The sequence below is a fragment of the Tyto alba genome, unplaced genomic scaffold, assembly GCF_018691265.1.
Source record: "Tyto alba isolate M040663 unplaced genomic scaffold, T.alba_DEE_v4.0 Super-Scaffold_2, whole genome shotgun sequence".
NCBI lineage: Eukaryota > Metazoa > Chordata > Aves > Strigiformes > Tytonidae > Tyto > Tyto alba.
The window spans coordinates 33,668,283-33,686,378 of record NW_024881282.1 but is presented as its reverse complement, the minus strand read 5'-3'; the positions used below and the strand labels follow the sequence as shown (position 1 = coordinate 33,686,378).

The 18,096-nt window shown below is 49.9% G+C and overlaps 1 protein-coding gene across 2 annotated transcripts; it reads right to left on the bottom strand.

The window, feature by feature from the left end:
- Nucleotides 1-817: 817 nt before the first annotated feature.
- TAB1 (TGF-beta activated kinase 1 (MAP3K7) binding protein 1) lies at nt 818-10,542 on the bottom strand. 2 transcript variants are annotated; one of them, XM_032996709.2, is made up of 12 exons: nt 9,951-10,065; nt 9,758-9,806; nt 9,444-9,580; nt 9,098-9,251; nt 8,391-8,477; nt 7,689-7,827; nt 7,068-7,181; nt 4,644-4,755; nt 4,397-4,541; nt 3,787-4,009; nt 3,333-3,489; nt 818-1,471 (listed from the first exon to the last, which is right to left on the bottom strand). In XM_032996709.2, the coding sequence occupies exons 1-12, from the start codon at nt 10,046-10,048 to the stop codon at nt 1,264-1,266; spliced, it is 1,623 nt and encodes a 540-aa protein (XP_032852600.2). In that variant the 5' UTR covers nt 10,049-10,065; the 3' UTR covers nt 818-1,263. The 2 variants fall into 2 exon arrangements, with proteins under 2 accessions (XP_032852600.2, XP_042648098.1); XM_042792164.1 differs by lacking the exons at nt 9,758-9,806; nt 9,951-10,065 and adding an exon at nt 10,450-10,542.
- Nucleotides 10,543-18,096: the final 7,554 nt, after the last annotated feature.

Sequence of the window (18,096 nt, the reverse complement as noted above, 5' to 3'; positions counted from 1 at the left end):
GATCCCATTCCCCTTCTCCTTCCTAAAGCGGTAAGCCTGGAAGCAAAAATACATCCAGGAAGAAACCCAGGCCGGTTCCCTCGCTTGCCCTTTCTCCTGCCAACTCCCCTCTTGGCTCTGCCTGCTGCCTTATCGCAACTCCCCACGGAGGCACCCGGTGCTGCGGCACAGCCGTCACCCCCGAGGCCTCCCTGTGTTTGCCGGAGAAAAGCTCCTTCCCCAGGGAGCCAGGCTGAAGGGGAAGGCTGGAGCAGGGAGGGAAGGGGTGCGCTTGCCGCCTGCCGTCAAAACCCTGAACTGAAGAGGATCGCTGCCACGCCGATGCCTCCGCCAGCCCGCCCGGGCCCGGGCCCACCCGCCGTGCGGGACCCCTCCTCTCCTCCCCGACACCAAGGGCGCACACCTGCACCTCCAAGGCAGCCACATCACGACAGAGTTTTGGTTCCAGCCGAGTGATTTCCTGCTGTGCCCCAGCAGAAGCCTCCACAGGCAAACTGCGTTACAAACCCCCACCTGCCCTCTGCAGCTTTCCAGATGGCCTGCACTAAGGGAAACTGCCCACATTTCGCCGACGAACTCTAAATTCAGATTATTGGGTTTTAACTCCGAGCCCTAATCCAGCTCGGCAAATAAAGCACAGGACAAAGACACTTTTAAGTCACCTGCGAGGGCTCTGGCTACTTTTACAATAAAAGCTTGCCCGCTGCAAGGTACGACCCCCCTGTTCTGGAAGAACAGAGGGTTTCACCAGGAAGAGCTGTCACACCCGCACGCAAGATTGTAAGGAATGTAAGCAAGCCACATAGGTGCCAGCGAGTGTAGCTATAAGTTATTTATTCTGCAAAATAGAGGTATCTTCTATGAACACTGGAATCACAGCATTATGAATGGAGTTGTGGAAACATGATGAGGGCACACGCGCACACACACACACACACACACGTGTACACCTACACACGCGCACACAGCCTCTGTACAGGCCCCTTGCTCTCGCGTTAGCCAGGGGGAGCCCTCTCTGCATCTTTATTGGCAATAAACCTGCACTCAAGACCCCTTTCCCTATTCACAGGGCTCCCGAGGGAACGAGGTTGGTCGGGACGGGGTGCGTGGCGCAGGCAAGGCGTGTGTCGAGCGTGCTGCACGCGCCCCCCAGCCCGGGCAGGGGGGGTTAACTCTCGGCAGGACACAGCCCTCGGCGGAGCGCTCTCGGGCTCCGCTCCCGCAGCCGGAGCGCAGGGTGTCTGGAGGAGGCGGATTTCCACGTTAGGACACAGTCAGTGCTCCCTGCTCGCCATGGTCCATGTTCCAAAGCCGGTAAAACTCCGCAAAATCCACGTAGGGCTCCACACGCCCATCTTCGTCTGGCTGGAGCGAGTGGGTGGGCCGGGAGCGGAAGAGCCCCCCGTCTGAACTCGAGCTGCTACTCTGCGTGTGAGTATTAGTCGACTGGAGCGTCACAGTTGGGCTTTGGCTATGGAGAGAAAAAGAGAACACAAGCATCTTTATTCTTCCCCATCCGATGCTTTGGGCAAGAAAAGCACCAGAACACGTGCCAGCTTCTTCACAGATCAAGCCGTCCTTTGCAAACAGGTAAAAAGTTGCAGTGTCCTGATCTATCAGAGCACTAAGTGTCAAGAACTGCTTGGAATTGATGAACGGCAAAGGTATCTGATTCACATTTAACTGGAAGGCTTTAAGTACAATCAGGCATCTGAGGAACAGAGGAAAAGAAAGAAAGAGGAAAAGAAAGAAAGAGGAAAAGAAAGAAAGAGGAAAAGAAAGAAAGAGGAAAAGAAAGAAAGAGGAAAAGAAAGAAAGAGGAAAAGAAAGAAAGAGGAAAAGAAAGAAAGAGGAAAAGAAAGAAAGAGGAAAAGAAAGAAAGAGGAAAAGAAAGAAAGAGGAAAAGAAAGAAAGAGGAAAAGAAAGAAAGAGGAAAAGAAAGAAAGAGGAAAAGAAAGAAAGAGGAAAAGAAAGAAAGAGGAAAAGAAAGAAAGAGGAAAAGAAAGAAAGAGGAAAAGAAAGAAAGAGGAAAAGAAAGAAAGAGGAAAAGAAAGAAAGAGGAAAAGAAAGAAAGAGGAAAAGAAAGAAAGAGGAAAAGAAAGAAAGAGGAAAAGAAAGAAAGAGGAAAAGAAAGAAAGAGGAAAAGAAAGAAAGAGGAAAAGAAAGAAAGAGGAAAAGAAAGAAAGAGGAAAAGAAAGAAAGAGGAAAAGAAAGAAAGAGGAAAAGAAAGAAAGAGGAAAAGAAAGAAAGAGGAAAAGAAAGAAAGAGGAAAAGAAAGAAAGAGGAAAAGAAAGAAAGAGGAAAAGAAAGAAAGAGGAAAAGAAAGAAAGAGGAAAAGAAAGAAAGAGGAAAAGAAAGAAAGAGGAAAAGAAAGAAAGAGGAAAAGAAAGAAAGAGGAAAAGAAAGAAAGAGGAAAAGAAAGAAAGAGGAAAAGAAAGAAAGAGGAAAAGAAAGAAAGAGGAAAAGAAAGAAAGAGGAAAAGAAAGAAAGAGGAAAAGAAAGAAAGAGGAAAAGAAAGAAAGAGGAAAAGAAAGAAAGAGGAAAAGAAAGAAAGAGGAAAAGAAAGAAAGAGGAAAAGAAAGAGAGGCATGCACTCTGCTGGCCTCCCCATACCCATACAGTACGAGCTTTACGGGAAGAATCTGGCAGCAAGGAAAGCCGTTCTTGCATGACCTGTGCTGCAGCCAAAACAGCTCTAGTGCGTCAGCCTCATTGTTTCTGGAGCTACCAGAACACAATAACCAGAGAGCTTCTTCACTTTGCAGTGTGTACACACGCCAGCCTGTGCCAAAGGCTGAGCCATAACCAGAGCCACTAACTAGTACGATTCTGCGAAGTGGATACAAATAGAATCCAGCTCTAACCTTCATCCCTTTTTTTTCTACCCTGGCCACTGCCTGTGAGCAAGCCAACTCGCGCAGCACGGCCTCTCCAGCAGCCTTACAGGTGACCTGCATAGCCCCTCTTCCTTATTAAAATGAAGGGCACCCACACTCCCTCCACGCGCAGCACCCAACGCACTTGGCACACAAGATGCAAAGGGCTGCTCGCTGCCAGCGTGCCCTCTGCCAACGGCGGCAGATGCTGCTCCCCAGGCACGTTCCCAGAGCTGGCTTTCGGAGCTGCTGGCGTTACTCATTCCCACTCCTCACACAATCGCTTTCCAGCTAACACGTTACGCTGGCTGTCAGTGCTGCAAGTCAGGAAGGCCACGCTCCAGATAAGGGCAGGATTGACAGGGAACTGGCAGGTGTCTCTCTGCTTTTCAACCATTTTACGCAGCGTGAGGTACAGGGAAAAAACTGCGGGTAGCGAGAGAGCAGGACTTTTACTTAGTGAGAGTGGGGGTGGCTTCATCCAGAGTTGAGCTGCTGTGGGCACCGTTGACCATCTGGCCTTGGGAAGGCATGACAAGGGACAGCGTGACACTCGTCTTGCTTGTGCTTTGGGAGCTGGAATATGGCACAGAGACTGGGTAGACACGGCCTCCTGAGAAGGGAGAAAACAAGAGTTATAAAATGCGGTTGAGACATGAGTGACTGGCAGCGCACAGCAGCGAAGACAGGCCAGAGAACCCAAGAATTTATATTAAACCGTCTTGCTTAGATGTTGTCCTGTATTTTGCCAAACTGTCACAGACTCTATGTCTCAGAAGACAGTAATGCCTTAAACAAGAAAATTCCTTTAACACTCGGTATCCCCTCTCCCAATGTTAGGGCAATGTTGGATCAATCAAGAGATCTTATCTTCCACCCTCCATTTCGTTTCATTCTCTCCCCAACATACCTTGTGTTGGCGTCAGCGTGGGCTGGCTCATCTCACCCAAGGGGTACCCAAAATTCCTCACAAGCAGTGTCATGTCTTCGTGCCGGGGACAGAACTTGGACCGTTCCCCACCACTGGCAAAAGTGTCGCAGTGGATCCGCTTAACTCGGTCCACTACTGCTTGGGCCACAGCATCCAGTGATGTCTGCTTGGCAAACTCTGTGGCTATCATGGCTGCTATTTCCTGAGCCAGAGAAGGAAAAAAAAAAAAAAGAGGGAAGGATGTTTAGGAGATTCTGAAGGAAAGGTTTTCTTGCCATCTGATCTAAGAGTTTTTATGGCAACCCATCTGACTGTGATGCTTGTCGGTCTCACCTGCTGACACGTGCCCGTGTGCCTCGAATCATCCCATCCCCTTTAATTGGCTGCTCCTAAGGGACAGGCAGCTGCCTAGGAGAACTGGCTTGGCAAAGCAGCTCCCGTGTTATTACAGACTGGAATGGGGTGGCACAGGTGTTCAACCCGGCCAGCCCTCACGCGACAGACGAGGAGGAAAGTCTGTACAGGGGCAGCTGACACTGCCAGAGTGAGTCACTAGCCAAGGGAACGTTTCCCACGTGAGCAGGCTCACCTGGTTGGCCTGCCCGGGCCCATGAGCTGCCTCCAGCGCTTTGTAGAGCCCTTCAGACATGAGCACCAAGAAGCCAGTCACCCCATCCAGCAAGTGACCGCCGTGGATTTCAGGTTCTGCTATGATGGGCTTTGATTTAGCAGCACTGGAAAGAGATGGTATTACTCAGTATTTAGTGGTGACATAGTAGGTGAGAATGGAAGGGTCATAAAGAAAATGAGGGCTTGAAACCACAAATTTTTCTGACCTGAGCAGTTCAATATCAGTATAGCCATATTTGACTTTGTAATCTCCAATGCGCCGAGTGCTTTCTTGCCCACGAATAGTTCCCACTTGTTTTATTTTCCCTGCATCCAAGCCTGCCAGATTGAAAAACAAAAAAAGTTTAATTGACTTTGGAAAACTTGCAGGACTTCCCCTGGTTACACTGTCAGGAATGATAAAAGAAATATCCACAGCTAAAGAGAATTGTAAGAGAAACCAAGACGCCAAAGAACAATCAGGAGCCCAACAGGGAGAAAAGGAAGAGCAGTTTGCTGTGTTCCAAGGGACACCTTTCCATTAGTTGTAATCTGGGAAGGAGAGAGGAGAGGGATGCACACAGCCCGACACGTGCACTCTGAATGCAACGGTTGGCCCTGAGACAAAGCCCACATCCTGGTTCAAAGCCACCAGCAGCAGCTGGCCTGGGTGCACAGGCATTTGCTGAAAAGGCAGGGGAACATCTGCGCCTGTCAGCTCTGGACTGTGTGAGGGGAGAAGGCAGAAAGGAAGAAAACGGATGTGAAGGATTCTGCTTTTTCTTCTGCCCATTATTAACCCCCGCGCCTAAACTCCATGTGACAATTTTACTAATACACTAGATTGCAGAGGGAGAAAAGGAGAACCATCTATCTACAAGAGGCACTGAATTTGCTCAAGTGCTCAAACTGACGTGGGCTACTCCTAAAATAAGGATAATGACCAAACAAGTGTTTATTTAAATAAATTTAAGAGGTTATACCTCTGGCAGGGGCTAGGAAGGAATCCCCTCTTGAAGAAGGTTCTAACAGGGACCATCTGGGTGGGGCTACTGAGTCACTGACCTGGTCTGTTCTGGCAATTCCCCTTTCCTGGTTATACCTAGGGCTAAGAGGCAGAAAACGTTATTTTGAGATTTTATCTAGGGATGACCGTCCTCAGTACAAGGTGAAGGCAGGGGTCCAACTGAAACTCTCCCGGAGTCAAACCAAGCCTCATTGCACAGATGGCTCCACACCTACCCCAGCAATAAGACACAACTCTGCCATCTGCTGCAGACCAAAGCTGACTCATCAACATGGCCTGGCTTATTTGCGAGCTCCTGGCAGGGGGATACACGCTGTAGACAGACACAAACATAGGCAGGCTCGCAGCACGCCTGAGAGGTTGTGTCTAAATCACAGCAACTCTCCCCGAGCACCGAACAAGCTGCAATGTGAGCTATGAAGGCTTAAGACCTCTCCCTCCCTTCCCCCAGGAGAGGTGCAACACAGGCACCACCATGACAAATGTTATCCCCTCTACCTCTTATCACTGTGCTTCAACCTAGCCCTACAACAACCTCCTCTAGGTCCCCAAAACAGCCTGTGCACACTGGCTTGTTCCACAGGCTCTCCCTTCTGCTGGGATTGCCAGCAGATGAGCTGCTGCTGCACCGAGTTAAGGTCAGCATTTCCAGCAGACCCCTGTTCCGCTATGGACTGCAGCTAAATTCTGCATCTCCGCCAGGAGAAAGGCAGTCAAAGGCTCTCCTTCCCTGGATTCTTGTGTTCAGTCTTGCGTTTCATAGCACATACCCCTACCTGCAGGGGTATGAGTAAAAAAGGAAATAGGAGAAACAGAAAACAACTGGACCCAACAGCAGAAAATTACCAGATAAGAATATATTTACCAGGCAAACCTAATGAAGAATGTCAAGCTAGATCTACCTAAACAAAGTTACAGAACTTAAGTATCTCAGCAAGAAGAATTTGGTACTATCATTCACACAAGTAGTCTGGGCTAGTTCTAGACCAAGAAAGGAAACATGTCAAACATTGTAAAGAAAAAGGGAAACTGCCTAAAGCAAAATGTCAGCACTGAGTTCAATAGTTACTGATATAAGAGAAGTAAATGCCAGTGCTCGGCCTGGCTCTGTCTGAAGTGTAGCTGCTTTTCTTTGCAGTAGCTTGTACAAAGGCATATTGAAACGCACCATCCCGAGGGTGCGGCATCACACAGAACTTAACCCAGCATAACTGTGGTTTGCCTCCAAAGGAACAGTCATATACAGTCCATCCTGCTTCTACCCTCTGGCTGTGTGCTTCCACTCCTGCCTTCCTATCAACTCCAGCAATCACACAGCTGGAGGGCAAATCAATGTCAGTTTGGCAGTCAGACACAAAACTAACACTCAAAACTTGGGGGGAAAAAAAAAAAAAAAAAAAAAAAAAGTGTTTTCTGCTGGTTCAGTGAGCTGAACTTACTCACTCTGTAGCCTCACAACAGCTAGATGTGCAGAAAAAGGCGGCACTGAACTGGTCATTTGAAACTGGGGTAAGCTTCTTTCTGTGGTCACTTATTGTTTCCAGCGGCTTGAGTCATTCCTGGCGACCCAGATAAACAGAGGCACACGATGTTCTCAGATAAGAACATGAAACCCAACACTCACCCAGCTGGGAAAAGCGAAAAAGTTCATCCTCATTCTCTGTCGTGTGGTCCACGTTGAGCTGAGTCACCTGCAGCCCATCCACTGTGGACTTGCATAACAGTGCCCGGTTGGTACCTGCAGTGGGAGCAGCGAGATGAGGCACCAGACAGCTCTGCCGTTAAGAGGGGGAACATATCCAAAGGGAAAAGGAACAGGAGAGGGGAATAAAGACAGAAAAGAAGAGAAAGGCTCATGTACTGTCTCATCATGATCTCCAAAAAGCAGCCTTGCTAGCAGCATAGTAGGCCTGCTAGGCAGCTCTTCATCCAGGCCTGAGCTGGTACCTCACAAGAAAGCTCTCCGTTTCTCAGTGAAGCTGCACTACTGCCTCTCAACCCATTTTCTCTCTGTTCTTTGGTCATACACATTGCATCAGCCAACATCTGCAGAAATAAAGAGCCAGGCTGATTTCAAGTGCTCTTAATAAGTAACAAGCATATCACTCCTTGACCACAGACCACAGTAATTGTCCCCCACATTCAAATTTCTTTCACTTCCTAGAACCGCAGCCATCCTCAGAAATGCCTAGACTGAGCTGCTGACAAAAAAAAAAAAAACAAACAAACAAACCCCAAAACTCACCCACATTGGCGATATAGAGCTTGTTGTTGAGAACAACAGCCACAATAGCCATGGCTCCTCCAGAGATCTCCTGCTCTACAACCTTCAGTCTCTCCACAATCTTCTGGTACTGAGGAGGCAGCTGGTGGTGAGGGACACCCTGGAACCCAAAATGAGGGAGAAGCTTAAACACACAGTCCACAACACAGAAGCCACAGCTGGAATCAAAATTCTGGAGGAAGGGGATTCATCTTGGTGTGTCTTAGCCTCACACCAAAACTGTGCAAGACATACAATTATTTGTTCAATCCTAACAAATGACACCGCTCTAACAGTTCTGGAGATGACAGTCTGGTTTACCTGAAGAACAGATTACACATCTGCCCAGATGCCATGCAAATTTGAGGCCTTACCTCTTATCTGAGTAATATGGCTTTGTCCTGGAAGAGCCACACATACAGGTTTGAACTCCTGTGCCTGATATTTAGTTCCTTACTAAGGTAACCAATGAGGTCTATAAGTAGTGCCAGTGTGAACAGTGGGAACTCTGGGAAACAGACCGAGATGCTTGTTTCACTTCATACAAGCTCCCAGAAGAGAACCACAGAGAAATTATTTTCAATTACAACCTCCCCTGGACCAGACTAACTAATATGCCCAAGCCTGATCCAGCAATCTGGAAGGTGGGACCTCCAGCAATTTCTATTGTTAAGGTTACGTTACCTCTGGTAGCTGGGACTGCAGGCTGGCCTTCTCTGCCAAGGCATCATCAATGGACTCCAGAAAACTTCTTTCCACCACATCAAAAGCCTAAAAAAAGGCCATAAAGAGAAACTAAGCTCTTATCCAACGCCTACTGAACTTTGAGGCTACCCATACCCACCTCTCTAAGACTCATGAGAGTGGATGATCACTGTACACACAGACATTCAAGGATCCCTACATCACACTAAAACACAATGATTTCAGCGCAACTAGTGAACAGCTTGTAAAAACAATCTGCAACTACCCAAAGCAGGAGACAAACACAAAAATGACACTTACAGCAATGTCAGAGACCTATCTGATTCTGTGTGTTGATGGTAAGAACTTTCCGATCACTCAAGAAAGAGCACTCACAAATCCACCTCCCCATATCCCCTTTCCTTCACTGTCATCTCCTTTACAGGCTGACTCGTCCCTACATGTCCAGCGAAGACAAGCTGCAGCTTTCCTGAGAGCTCTCAGCACTCTGCTGACAGAGCCAGGGGGACAGATGGGAGTGAGGCGGGAGTGAAACAAAGCGCTACAGCTGCTCAGGATGAGTGCAATTGCAACCACTGGCAGATGTTCCCAACCCCCACGGAAACCAGATGCTGCTCCCCTGGTGGCAAAAAGAGGAGGTGGGTAGTGTGAGAAGCAGGAGCCGTTCCCAGCCAAAGCTTCTTTACCTGCAGCAGAACTCGACGCACGTCAGCATCGCTGTGATCTGCATGTAGCTGGCCCAGCAGCAATTCTGCAGAGAGCCTCTGACCCACGAAGTTGGTGACTCGGTTGCCATCATAGCCATTGAAGACACCATAGAGGTAGCAGTTGTTCTCACTCCTGACAAATAGGGCAGAAGCAAAGAGGTCACAGATGTCTGTGAGACACAGACATAGGTAACAAGTTCCTCCAGACACTTCCTGCATGCTCGGGCCCCACCCTCTTCTTCTGAGTCCTGTGTGACAAACTAAATACCATTTTTACCTGCCCTTGTGTCTGCAGCAGTCTGTGTCCCAGGTGCACCACACTTACCTGAATTTTAACCAGTTATCTTCCAAGGGGTGACCCTCTGTCCCCTTGCCATCTGCACTGTAGAAACGGTTTGGAGCTGAACCCACCCCCGAGAGATGGCAGGATGGCAAGTCATCTGTCCAACTGGGCTGCTGTTCCTGGGAGACAGAAAGAGATCACATAAGCCCCAAGCAGCCTGAAGTGAGAATCCTGGTCTAGTATGGGTTACAAGTCCATCCCCACCCTCTTGTCAACCCTTCTCCCTTTGCTAACAGGGTAGCACACCTCCCCAGCCAATAATTTAATATTCCCTGCTGCAGAACTGCAACACTTACCACTTCCTTTCCCTCTGAAGCTGAGCTCTGGCTGCACCTCGGGCTCTTGCTAACAAGAAACCAGAAGTGAAATTTGCACCTGAGTTTTACGCTCGAAACAGCACAGCACTAGCTTAGCTATTCATCAGACCCTCGCGCATCCGTGGCACAGGAGGACAGGGAAGGCTCTGGTTCCCCGCCGGAGTCCGCTCACCCAGGACAAGGAGACTGGGGCCCCGCTGGTGCCGGCAACTTGAGAGACATCCCCGGGGGCCTCCATCTCCCCGGCGCGCACTGCCCGTTCACACGCATACGGCCTGCAAACGCCAGCTGCCCCCTCACACAGCTGAGCACCCCGAAGCCCACAGCCCCCCCCAGCCACCTGCCGCCCCCCCGCCCGTCCCACAGCGCTGCGGGCCAGCCTAGGGTGAGGCTGGATGACCACGCAGGGCCCCCCCCCCCCCGCAATTTGGGAGCCCCCTGCCCTCAGGCGGCACAGGGGGAGGGAGGGCAGCAACCGACCTCCCCACTGAGGGGAGGCGGCGGGGCGGGGGGGGACACACACACGACACGCGCTCGCCGCCCTCGCCGGGCCTTCCCCCTTCCCACAGCACCGCGGGGGGCGGGCGAGGAAAAGGCCCGGGTACCCCCCCTCGCACCCACCCGGGGGGGAGGGGGGTGCGTGTGCATGGCGGGGGGAAGGTGCCACTCACACTCTGCAGCAGGCTCCTCCTCTGCGCCGCCATCTTGGAACAGGAGCGACCTCCTCCCCCCTCCACCCGCCCTTCTCCTCCAGAGCAGCTGAGTCCGCCGGATAGAACGGCCGCGCCTCAGGACCCCGCCTTTCCCACCCCCCCCCCCCACCCCCCTCTCCACGCCCCTGGCGGCGACCGGCTCCGCCCACTCGCTCGCGTATGGCCGCGCCCCTACCGCCCCCCCCCCCTCCCCGCCCAATGGGCGAGAGCGGCGGGGGGCGCCCCATTCCTCAGGCTCCGCCCCCCGCCCCAGGCTCCGCCCCCCGCGCTGAGGCGGGCTCTGTCCCCACAGCCCCGGGGTTCGGGCCGCGGGGCCGCGCTGGTGTGCGGGCTCTGAGGGCGCTTGAAAACGTAACCTGAGCGGTGCCCTGAGGCCTCAGGGGCTCCCGAAGTGGTACCCTCGGGGGGGCATTCCCCCCCCCCCGCACACCCTGCGGTATAGGGGAGCCTGTGGTGCTGCCCCAGTGTGGCGCTGACTCGTGTGGCTGGAGGAGAGAGCGTAGGCACCTCACCCTGCTGAGGAGATAAATCCCACGGAAGTGAAATGTTTTTAAGAGTTCCCTCTCATTACCCCATCCTCTTGGCTAGGGTGAATGGAGACATCTCCATTTCTCCCCTTGAGGCCTTCGGTTGTGTGAGAAAGGGGCGCCTTTTGGCCACCACAGCCAGCGTGTGTGGAGAGGGAGGGAAGAGGGGCCCGGTTGTGAGGCACCTGTGAAACGGGGTCACCTTGGGCGGCAGAGAGCCCTAAGGGAGCCTGGTGTTGAAATGTTTTTCTTAGCGCTGTGTCATGTTCTGTGCAACCTCTAGGGAAGACCAAGCCCAGATAAGCCCAAGATACCAGCTGTCAGCGGCACTGCGGCTCCACAGACACCACAAGAAGCATCCATTTGTCTCAGCTTGGAATCTGTCTTCTGCTGAGGCGATCCACAACCCTTTCTTACCCTCTTTTGCAGACCATGACAAGGCCCGCAGTGGGAAGGTGGCTAGAACAGCTGACAGGTGGTTCTCAATACCCACCACAGATTTGGAGCAGTCCTCGGTAGTCTCGAGTCAGACACAATAGTAAAATAGCTTGTGCGCCTGCCTGAATACAGACAAAACCAGAGATCACAGATTTTTCTCTTTAAGATCTCTTCTAGGCTGAAGTAGGCTGTTTCAGGAGGGACAGCTTCCATTGAATCAGCTCAGCTGGAGAAGGAGGGAAGACACAAGAATCATTCCCATCACTTCCTTAACATTATAAGTCAGTAGAAGAGCCCTCCAGGTGTGTGAGTGGCATATCGTGAAGTGAGTGATGGCCTGCAGACAGGCTGCATCAGCGGGGGGCTCGAGGAAGAGCATGTTTCACTGTGTGAATCGAGGCTGAAGGGGTCCAACATGAGAGACGTGCAGTTTCAGTCATGTGTAGCACTGCAATTATGGTGAGGGTGGGAGTGTTAAGCAGTCTTGACTTCCAGCAGTGGCTTGATACTCTTTTAATGACATCTTTGTGGCAAATATATTAGATTCAGACTTACTTCAGAAATAATTGCCAGTTAATTAGCCTCATTCTATGGAAAGATAGTTTTTGCTGCAGGGGATCCTGCTGGAGGATTCCAGCTCCCTTTCCTGTAAACTCTTTTTCTATTGTTTTGTTTTATCTCCCAAATGTACAAAGATTACAGATCCTTCCCCTTCATACAAGGCTCACAAATATTCAGTGATTCGAGCAGACTTAGGTACACAGGCAGAATTACTTTTTTAAAGATTATCTTAGCCAAAGATAGAAGAAAATCCTAAATTTAGAACCCCAGTCTACAAACAAGTTTCCATATGTTTAGCTTTCTGTATAAGCTTGGTCTCACCGATGTCGTTTGGAGTATTCCTGTGGGTAAAGCTGTGAGTGGGTACAAATAATTATAGGAATGGGTCTCAAGTCTGCATTGAAATTAAAAGTAGGATGGACAGATTTAGTACCGATAAAGATTTGTTTCCTTACCAGTATCAAGAATTCCTGGTGCTGCAGAAATATGTGTAGAACAGCACTGTCCGTGTCATTAAAAAGCAACAGGCGAGTTCCTCTGCTTCAAAGCACGATGTCACTTTTTCAGCATTGCAGCAGAACCTTATGCTTATTTAATGACATTCAAGGTTGCAGTCATGCACCTTGATGAGCACGGGCAGACCCTGTCCTTGCTCAGAGCACCTCTGAAATCAGCAAGGCTTCGGGTGTGCTCAGAGACTGCCAGCTGTATCGCATTGCAGGACTGGGAATTTAGGAGTCATTTCTGTCTTCTTACATCCATAAGTGAGTCCTTTTGAGACTAACGAGAGCAGAGTCTGTGTGTGGGTGTGATAGGGCAGAATGTGATCTCAATGAGAGAGCAAAACAACTTTCCTAAAGAAAAGCAGCCACTTTCCTTGTTTGTACAATGACTAGTCACCTCTTGCAGTTAAAACTGTACCGTGTTCCTAATTTGAGTGTCTAGCTTCAGCTCACAGCCACTAATCTTTGTCATTCTGATTTTTTTTTTTTTTTCCTACCTGTTTGGGTTGGGACACAGACCTGGCACAAAACATTTTTTTCTTGGTGAAAATACTTGTGCCAGATCCTCTCTGGATGTTCCTGTGGTTCTGTCACTGAGCTTCTGCCCTAACATTGAGCGAGGCAACTAACGTCTTGACCTGCAAAAAGTGAATAGTAAGATTTACCAAACGAGGCTGCTTGCAGTGCAAAATGCATATTTGTCCAGCATTTACAGTCTTCCAAAGGAAAGTGCTACCGAAGCTGGTGTGGTGCTTCATGAGCACCGGTAGCTTTATGCAACTCTTGCAAGATGAAATACTGAACCAACAGAGTTTTTGTTGGCTGTATTGATCAAGCTAATTTTATCCTTTGTTTTAGTTACACTTCTTACTTTCTGTAAATCCTCTCAGAAATTACCATGCTGTATTCTCACGCAGCCAAAATCTCCCCAAGGATGGAGGACGACAGTCACTGAACCTCATCATCCATGCACCAATAAATGAATTAAATGATTCAGTGACTACTAACTAGATCCACAGCTCCCTCTCTTGTGTTAAACTCCCACATTTCTTATTCCTCTCTCTCTCTCTCTTTTTATAATTATTGTTTCTCATTGCTGCTTTGTCGCCAATGCTAGGGATTATATAAATGGTATTTCTGGTGCCAAGCTGTACTGCTGCCTTCCTGTTTCGACTGTAGAAAAGGAAGATGGATGGTCACTGCTGGGCTGCTGGTTAAAAGATGAACAACATGATTGAACAGCATGCGGTGGGGAGCAGGGAGCACTGGGCAGCCTGTGCTTGTAGGCACTCAGAAACCATACAAAATGGGAAGCAAATACAGGATCGCCAGCAGAAGCAGAAGTTTCTCTCTCTTGATCATGTGTGAGATATGTTTAGGAAGATTTTTTTTTTTTTTTCCTGCCTTGTTTTGATAATAACAGAGGCTGGGGTTAGAAAGGAAAGTCATGACTTTTGGCAAGGCTTGCAGGAGGTGATATGGAAAAAAAGAAGTGTCTCTCTGACAGCCAGCTTGCCACACTCGGCTCTGCTCCTTCGGCAGACCATTACAGAAAGGGATAGTGGAGGGGGTGGCACTGCAAGCCCTCACACATCTCCACACCGAGGTTTCCCCAGTTACCTCTACCAACTTCAGCCTGATGCTTCCCACGGGTGCAGATGCCCTAATGTTCCTCACTCCTCTGCAGGCCATCATTTCCAGGCAGGCTGGAACAGCAAAAAAAAAAAAAAAAACAGAGATGGAGCAATAGAGAGAACAAGTATCAAGGAAAGAGCTGGAGACAGCAGCTTCCTTCTCCCAGCACCCTCCAGAGAGTTGGAGAGCCAACGTGGAGAACTTCTGCAAGGGGAAGGAGGAATGGTGAGGGTGTGCTGATCCCCCTGAGAGAGAGCCAAATATCGCTGCTAAACAGTCTGCAGAGCTTTAGGCCAGCTGGATTCTCGGGGGAGGGAAATGGAGTTGCTTCAGTTGTGCCAAAACATACGATTTTATTGAATTCCTTGATACACTAAACAAGTCTCATCTCCCCGAGTCCTGGGATTATGTGAACTTTTCTTGAAAAACAACTTTATAACAGAATTATGTTTCTAGATGTCATGGCCACAGGGAGAAGCTTCAAAACATGACTCATAAGAGCTTGAAATACCAGAAAGCAAAATTAAAGAGATTTCAGATGATTAGAAGACACAAACTACTAAAGTTGGAGTCTTATTCATCTTAAATGCCTGCTTTTTGGCAACATCTTTTCTCACCAGTTTTTAACTCCACCTGCTGCCAACACAGGTATTTGCCTTTCTATGAGCATGGTTATCTCCACAACACTTCCACCCCAAAAGCTGGGACTGTAGGAAGGGTCTTTGTCCAAACAAAGATTAATCAGGAAACAGCTGGGTCTATCAACACTTCTGCAGATAATCTGATGTGGATCTACAGCGGGTTTGTGCTCAGCTGTGTCCCCAAGAGGGGAGAGAGTTTGGAGGAATGGATAGAGCCTGCTCACCATCATGCACCCCTGCTTACCACCCTCACGCTGCACAAAGGTTGGGAAACGTGATACTTGGGCACTCGGGTGACAGCCTCATTAAAAGGGGATGAGAAGGAAGCTTTACCTAAGCATCAGCAACGGGATGGGATTTTGAATTTTATTGAAGAGCCCGTTGAAGTGCGATCCTTTCTAATGGTGGGCTATCGATTACTGACACCCACTGTCGGCAGTGCCCTGAGAGCTCATTTCCCAGCACCCGATTATGTTTTGAAAATGGGTACTATGCTAGACACCCGAGCAATGGTCACACACAGACAAACAGAGGTAAAGACACATCAAAGGAATAAACAGATCATCTTCCCCGGGTGTGGAAATACAGATGTTTATTTTCATATAGGTTTGTGTCCTGTGTTCCTGTAGGTCCCCCATCCACACCTCCTGTAGCCACGTCCATTTCACACGTGGCATGTCAGGCTCCTTCTCATTATTTCCTACTGATTAGGCAAGAGATGCTTGACGGTGTGTGCATGTGATTTGAAACTTAGGCCAAGAAAAAGCAACCATTAGCTCCCCCTAAAATCCCTATCTCTGTAAGGGCAGGTTTTTAGGTCTCTCTCCTCCATTCAAGCCACCGATTGTCACTAAACTTGCTGTCCAGGCGTGCAGGAGCACAGAAGCCATGCTCTCATAGCAAACCATGTGAAAAAAGCCATCCCTCCCCCAAAGAAGAAAATCCAGACCACTTTTTTTTTTTTTTTTTTTTCCATATAGTTTGGTTATTTTGAACGTCATAACTTTATTGAGACACCAGTAGTTACCACCTTCACTTTGTTAACCACAAACATACAGGACATTGTAAACACGGGTGTCGAGGTGGCGGGGTTCGCTGTAGTTGGATTTCTGAACGGACGGGGGCGAGGGGCGGAGAGGGAGGAGGGGTGAAGGGACACTCGGGCTTAGACAAGACCACTCAGGGGATCCTGTATGCGGCAGGCCATCCATGAGTCATCATATATACGTATATATGTATAGCTTTATATTATACATCTTTTTAAATATATATATATAATATATATACTATACACAGGCAGTAATGCGTCAGGGGAAGGGGCAGGGCAGCCCAGGTGATGTTTCGGATGCCACGCAGGCAGCAGGGAGCCGTCTGGGCGGATGGTTTGGACTTGCTGCGTGAGGTGGCCTCGCTGGGCTCCTTGCCTTCTACCTGCTCTGGGGACCAGAGCTGAGACTCCTGTGGGAACCACCCCGCAACGCCTGCCTTCCCAGGTCCTCCCAAGTGTTTGCGAGGGTGCAGGGACAAAGATGCCTCCTCCCCGGAGGGAACTGCCAGGAATAACGCGGAGGGGAGGGGGGGTGCGTGATGAGGTGATGAACAACGTGGTGGGGACGCGGGTGAGCCGGGGATGGGGACACGTCAGGAGACTTGAAGCCACAGGTAAAATTGAGGCAAAGTTCCATCATCCCTTTGCCCTTCACAGCCCCTACTTCCACAAAATAGCCCCTTACTTGGGGGCTTTGTAAGATGACAATCAAGGGGCCATTGCTCCCAACAGGGGATGCGTAATCCTCTGTAATCCCGACAAACGGCAGAGGGGGAAGAAAGCCGCCTTACCATTTTGCTTATACAGCCTTCCCGCTGATCTCCTAATCCCTAGAGTGCGGCTGATCGCACCCACGTTTAGGATCTAAAGGGACATGTTCCAGACAGCTGCTCGGGCCTTGCCTACGACCACCAGAAATAGGCAGCACCTTGTCAGAAGCGCCTACGAGAAGATAACCAACCTTTTGGGCAGGTCCGTATGTCTCATCAGCTGCAGAACCAGCCAAATGCCACTGGAAATTGCATTTTAAAGAGCTGCATGCAAACAAGGAGAATCCCACCTCCCACCCCCCAGGTCTGTCACCACCAACCTTCCACTCACTGCAAAGGTTGAAAGCATGTCAACCCAAGGAGAGTATGTCTTCTCCCAGGAGCAAAAGCAAGAAGTTGCCCCAGCATCTCCTGTTGTAGTGTCCCCTGCCACACCAATGCCTTTCCTACGACATAAAGCAAGGAGGAAAGGGACAGAGAGATGGGCAGTAACCCAGGATGAAGCCACCCGGCTCATGTCTCACTGAAGTTCTGGCTCTGAGGGAGAGGCTCATTCCTACCTCAAGCCCACTGGAGCCCGTCAGCTGGTTACACGAGGGAAGCAAGACAAAGAGGCTAAATAAAAGCTTGCTCATTAGTCAGCCCCAAATGGTGTTTAGTCATCTACGTAACTCTGATGGGAGAAAGGGCATGGAAGATGCTCCTGTGCTACACCCCAAAACAGAGCCCAGGTAGACACCCCCCCCCCCCCATATATGGTCCATACCTCTCCTCAGGCACCTGGTTCCTCACCAAGGAGAGGGGACAAGTGATGGGCAGTTCCTCCCAAAAAGTGCAACACATTTTTGTGCTGAGGGCTGGTTATTTACAGCCTCCTTCTCCTCTTGGTTTTCACCCTCCCCACCCCCACCCCCCCCCCAAACAAAAGTATGAAGGATGACACAGATGAGTCTGGGTGAGTACAACTAGTTTTTCTCCTCCTCCACCTTGTAATTTGTTCTTTCCTTTCCCCTGCTGGGAAAGATGGACTGGAGGGAGCTCCCACCACAGCCACAGTCATAACAACCCTCTCTCAATAAAGTAACCCCCTCCCAAGCCTAAATATTAGGCTGAACCCACAGAAAAAGAAGCCCAAGGGGCTTCCCTCCAAAAAATACCCCTCCTATTTACAGTATTGCTTTCGCTTACATCCACAGAGCAAGGGATGTGTGCCCAGTCCCTCCCAATGCGTCCATGGGGCTTGCTGGTCCCCCTCTCCCGTCCTCACCGGTGGTTAACCACCAGCAAGGGGGGGGAAAGCCACGGGGAGGACAAGCCATGCGGACAGCCACCGGCAGCAGAAGTCTGCTGGTAGGAGCAGGTAGAAATGGTGCCTATATACAACAGAGAACAACTGTCCCCCTTCCCTCTTGGAGCCTGCAGCTCTACGATTTCTACCCCCTTCCCCATCGTTGTGGGGCAGCTGGAGGGGAGTCGCGCAGG